At 42.5% G+C, this 5,692-nt stretch overlaps 1 protein-coding gene across 1 annotated transcript in view; it reads left to right on the top strand.

Annotated features, from left to right (window-relative positions):
* Positions 1-944: 944 nt before the first annotated feature.
* Positions 945-5,692, top strand: part of nrn1la (neuritin 1-like a) — a gene marked incomplete at both ends in the record, with an annotated part of 72,896 nt that continues 68,148 nt past the window's right edge. Inside the window, one exon of the mRNA XM_083972912.1 lies at positions 945-1,002. Within this exon, the coding sequence (XP_083829038.1) occupies positions 945-1,002 (58 nt within the window). The remainder of the gene's footprint in view (positions 1,003-5,692) is intronic.

The raw sequence follows: 5,692 nt of genomic DNA, 5'->3' as shown, positions 1-5,692 counted from the left end.
TTGGAATAATAAAAAAAAAAGAAAAAAAAAGCTTGGTTTATTGTGTCTAAAAAAAGAATTGATCAATTTATTGCGTCTCTATTTATCATTGTTGAAGGATGTTGTTGTTGTGCTTCCAGAAAACAGACCCATGGTTGAAGTAGGAGACTCTTCAGATTTAGAGGTGGACAACAACAACAACACGGAAACTTATTGAACAATGTTGAGGTAGTTCTTTAATGAACTATTTCTATTTTATGCCTGTTTCTTTCAAGAGGCAAATGCAAAGCTGCAGGAACTTTTTCAGATTGCATTTAAAAAAGAAAAGAAAAAAACTCATGTATTTATAAAATGAAAGAGATGCTTTTCAACCTTGGAAACCCACTGCACTTCACATAACAGTGTAATACAACCAGGAGTTGCAGCAGTGAAATAACCACTCACTCTGTTACACCAGCCTCGATTCAATGACTGAACCAGGGCTTTTTAATTTGATATTTTCGCCTTAGTTGAGTGTTTTGTTGATCTCATACTTCCACTTGTCTAAAACCTCTGGATACTTCTCCCACTGCTTTGAAACCCCCCAGAATACCCCCCGTCCACCCTGGCCAGACCAGTGCAGCTAATGTGGGACTCTGAGCTGCTGTAGACCTTCCTCCTCCTCCTCCTCCTCCTCTCTCCTCCTCCTCCCCCCTCCTCGGCACGGACGCGCCCTACCTCCTCCTCTCCAGCGCAGGGGAGCGCACTGTGGATGCTTTATCACAGGAGTACAGACAGAGCTGCACCAAGGACAGGAGGGGAAACACTTTGACCAGCGGATCGAGGAGCGCGGGACATTGGACTGCCTCTGTTTAGAAATAAATAAAGAAAAAAATAAAAGAAAGAAAGAAAAAGAAGGAAAGGAGAGAGAAACTCGGTGCAGACCTGAAACTTCGAGAGGTCGGAGGACAGATTGTCGGGTCAGGATGGCATCTCTGGTGAATTCCGCATGTCTCCTCTTCTTGCCTGTTGCTCTGCTCCTGAGTAAGTACTGAAAATATATCTGAGTGGTTCTGCTCTGGGAAACTTGTGTCTGTATGTGTGTGTGTGTGAGAGAGAGAGAGAAAAGCACAACTTCCACACTGCAGGTGTGCGCTGCTGCGGGTGACTGTGCGTAACTGGATGATGCGCACAGATCTGGACTTTATAGTAACTGCTGCTTTATTTCAACACGGCTGATCTGATTCTTTTTGGAGAGGGAGATCCGCTGTAGATTTGATTATTGCTGCTGCATCTAAGTTGAGAGGTCCCGTATCTTTCCACATCCACTACACCCAGCAGCATCCAGCGGAACATGTGCTGCCACTGATGGAGAGACAGAGAGAGGGAGAGACGGAGAGGTAGTGGATGCAGCAGCAGCAGCAGCAGAGTATTTTGTTACCAGAGGTGGATCCAGGATCGTTACGCAAACTACCGTCGTGATATTCATTGAGTGCGATCTGACTGCATCTCTCTCTCTCTCTCTCTCTCTCTCTCTCTCTCTCTCTCTCTCTCTCTCTCTCTCTCTCTCTCTCTCTCTCTCTCTCTCTCTCTTCCTTCTTTACACACCGCAAACAGCTGCTGATAAACAGCTGGAGCCGGAATATGATATCACTTCCCCCACACAGCGTGTAACACTTCAACCCAATCAGGCAACTTTAGGCGACATTAAAGCAACAGCGCAACAACAGGAATCTTATTGTCAAACTAGTTAATTTAATTGTCATTCAAGTTTATTTCATTAAGTATAATGTGACATTACAGCGATTAAGTATGAAGTTATAGGCGACTAAGAACGGAAATGGTCAAAAATCAAAGCAGCGCTCTTAATTAACCTGGTTAAAACTCCTAAATGGCTGCTTGCATCCTACATTTCCCATGATGCAACTTGGTAGCACCTTTCTATGACATCACTCTGACATCATCAGGGTCACTTTTCCCAACACACACTCATTAGTTCATCCTGGTCTAAATACAGTAACACCGGCTCCAGTGTATTAATTAAAGTCATTTTCATCCTGAAGCCAGATCAGCAGTCACTTTAAAGCACAGGTAGACCATCGGCATCATCATCATCGTTGTTATTGATCATCATCCCGCGTGCTGCTGCTGTCAGAGTATACCTATGGTGATGATGAGGGGGTGGATGGGATCGGGGGTCCCATGGGAGTGTGGCACAGTGGTGGTGGTGGTGGTGGGGGGATAAAGAAGAGAAAGAGTCCCACCGATAAAGATAAATGATGAATGAATCACATCTGTCCACTTCCCCTGCTCAGCTCCGTCTCTAGAGACTCTGCTCTGCAGCCCCGCATCTGAACCTGAGCGGGAAACACTGCTGCTGCTGTCGTCTGTCTTCTCCACCTTCACTCACTCACTCATTCACTCACTCACTCACTCATGTTACTGACACGCTGGGGGAGGAACAGGCTCGTTTTGTCCTAATATGGGCTGGTGATGGTTTCTGAAGTGAAACTCCCTCCTCACTGTTCTGATCATGTGTAGACCATGTGATCTATATATCTATCTATCTATCTATCTATCTATCTATCTATCTATCTATCTATCTATCTATCTATCTATCTATCTATCTATCTATCTATCTATCTATCTATCTATCTATCTATCTATCTATCTATCTATCCCATTTTGCCACAGGATCTGAGTGCTATTGATATTTTATGGAACATTTCAAGGTTGAAGATATCTGAATCCTCAATGGTTTGATTATTAAAGAGTAAATTTCCTCTTGGCTGAAATTAATATTAGATCACAATTAGCTTAGTTTTTCTCTCCATATAACCGATAATGGTATTTATAGATCACTCGTGGATCTGTGAGACACACAGCTCCACCCTGAGAACACCGGTGGCATAAAGCCTTGTCCGTGCACCCCGCAGGTCTGTACTCAACCTTGCCTGAGGCGTTTTACCGCTTTTATACAACAATAATCTCTTTTTAAAAAAATGTATAGCTCAAAGGGAAATCTGAGAAGTGAGAAAAATCTAATCTGCTCAGGATTTGTACAAATGCAGACAAGATAAGAAGAGCAAAGAAGACTAACTGTGCCGAGCCCATGCAGCAGCATCAGGAGGACTGTGCTAATGTGTTAAGATATAAAGAATAAGGAGGAAATTACACCCAAATACGACTCAGGACCCATTTAAACACTTAATTTACAACTGTTTCCGAAATATCGCAGACTAAATTTGATGGTTTGGCTTCAAAATCACTAAAATGCAATAAAAATGAATGAAAAGTTGATTATTAGAAGGTAAAATCTCTTCAAAAAATAACTACAGATGTGTGTAAATGTGTGCAAGACAGCATGGAACTACTGTGTAAGAAACTGGCATTACTGTATCTGCAATCTCACAAAGACACATAGAGCAACACTGCAGTGTCAGCAGTTTGAGGATTTTACACAGAACTGCTCTGACATGTTGTTTAAGCAAAGGTCACCAGCAGCTTCTATACAGTGGATATACAGTAGATTTAAAGGACAGGACACTGTGACAGAGCCAGACTGCACCCACAGCTGTCAGGACGGGGTCAAGCGCCGGACTTGCTGCATACAATTCCCACGATTCTTCACTTAGGACCATTATCGGTCTTTAACTATTAGAGGGCAAATCTCTGTCATGAGCAAAAGCAGCTGGAAGCAATAAGGAAATGCACTCATTCAGTTTCTGATGAGAAGATTGAAAGTAGGGGAGTAGCATCTTTTACTGGAGCTTTTTCTTTTTACTATATTGCTTGAAATCCTCTTCGCACCCCGATTGTAACCAATTCATTAAATGCTTTTTCACAAAAACAAAAAATGTCAGTCACCTCTGAAAACACCATCCTCTCATTTTGAACGCCACAAACAAATTCAATGGATCGTGATGCGTTTATCAAATGGCTATCTGCCCCTGTCTTTAACGATTTACGATCTTAGACTGTTTACGATACGACAAAGATGACACCAGAGCTTATGCTAGCATGCTAGATTCTGTCAGTACGTTTACATGACACTTGAGAAAACCAAATGATTGCCTTAATCCAACTATGACTGCACAACCGAGTGCATGTAAATGCGTTAGTCCGACAACTCTGATTACGTAAGACACCCAGATAATGCGATTGGAATTCGACTTTTTCCGGCATTGGAGTTTAACTACAGCGTTCTTGTCTGCCTCTTGAAATCACCATGACCACGAGAAATAGCGTGCACCTTATCTGCACAATAAGTAACGCGCACATTATGTACGAGATGAGACAGTTGCAGCCGGCCCAGGTTCGGATCCCCCCAGGTGCGCCCATTTTGTGTCTATCTCTACTGCACTGTCAATCAAAGGCAAAAAGCCCCAAAAAACTTAAAAGAATTTTTTTTTTTTTTAAAAACAAGCGTTTGCTCTGGATGCTTTGGAGAGAAGTTTGGAGAAAGGGGCTTAGACTTGTAAAGTGTGTATTCTCAAAATGTAGCCTGCTCAAACCGTTTTCCCAGGATCTCCTACTCGACCTTTAATGGGCTCCTTGCACAGCTCCACTACTTCCTGAACTTAATGCTGCTCCTTTATTTCCTGACAATGGTGAGACACACCTGGATTAATCAGTTTGTCCAATAATGTAAGACAGGAAATAAAGGAGCAGCATTAAGTTCAGGAAGTAGTGGAGCTGTGCAAAGAGCCCATTCCACCCAATATGCTTCAATGTGAAGCTCCAGCTCCAGTTAGTTACCGAAGCCTAACTTAGCATAAAGACTGAAAACAACTACCATGGCTCTTCCTCAAGCTAAATTATAAACACCTTTAAAATCTTGTTTGCTCAAATGGGAACAAAAAAAAAAAGATGCTATAAGACTATTTTATGGGTGCAACCAGGCAACAACCTCCAAAACAGAAAACTGCACTTCTTCAAACGACCACTAGAGGGCGGCTCCAAAAGTGAGTCAGCCCCCAGGAATAAACATGTTTACAGCCCAGTACAAAAGATAGTTTTGCTCTCTATGACTAATTTCCTTCTTCATGACAACTGCACAGCGGTGAATTTTGTATCTCACTTGTTTAGTTTTTTAAAAATTATTATTATTAAGATTCAAGATTTTGCATAACGGTGGATGTGCCACTTTGAGTGACAGTCAGAGTTTATTTGTGTCAGGTTCAGGTACTTCTCACTGGTTCACATCCAACTTCATTTACTATTTATCAGTGCAACCAATGACTACCATTTTGCAACGCCTCAGATTTATCACATCAAAAGTCACTTAAAATGTCACAGATCTGTGGTCATAGGACAGGAGTCTTCTTGTCCTGCTGTGGTCTTCTTTGTTTGTCAGTTTTCCTGTTTGTCACTGTCTTGGGTCAAAAAGCTGTGAAGTATCTGGGCCGGACCGGAGAGAGCGAGAGGCTCCTCCTGGGTGCTGCGTCATTAGCGGCCCCAAAAACAACATTAAAAGCAGACCATAGGCGAGAGCGAGATTATATTTGGCTTCTAATTGTTCTCCTCAGGAAACACTTCCTCACCTCCCTCTCTCCTCTCTCCTCTCTTCTCTCTCTCTCTTTCTTTCTCTCTCTTTCTCCCAGTTCCCTCTCAGTGGGTCGACTGCAGCTTTTTTTTTTTCCGAGGTGTTTTTGAAACTGCAGCACAGACACATGAAGTGGAAGATTCCTCATTAAAAGAGCTTTTAAAGTCTCGTGGAAAATTGCCTGTACTT

Source organism: Trachurus trachurus, assembly GCF_905171665.1.
Source record: "Trachurus trachurus genome assembly, chromosome: 6".
Taxonomy (NCBI): Eukaryota; Metazoa; Chordata; class Actinopteri; order Carangiformes; family Carangidae; genus Trachurus; species Trachurus trachurus.
The sequence above is the reverse complement of the archived record's forward strand: the minus strand, read 5'-3'. Positions and strand labels throughout refer to the sequence as shown.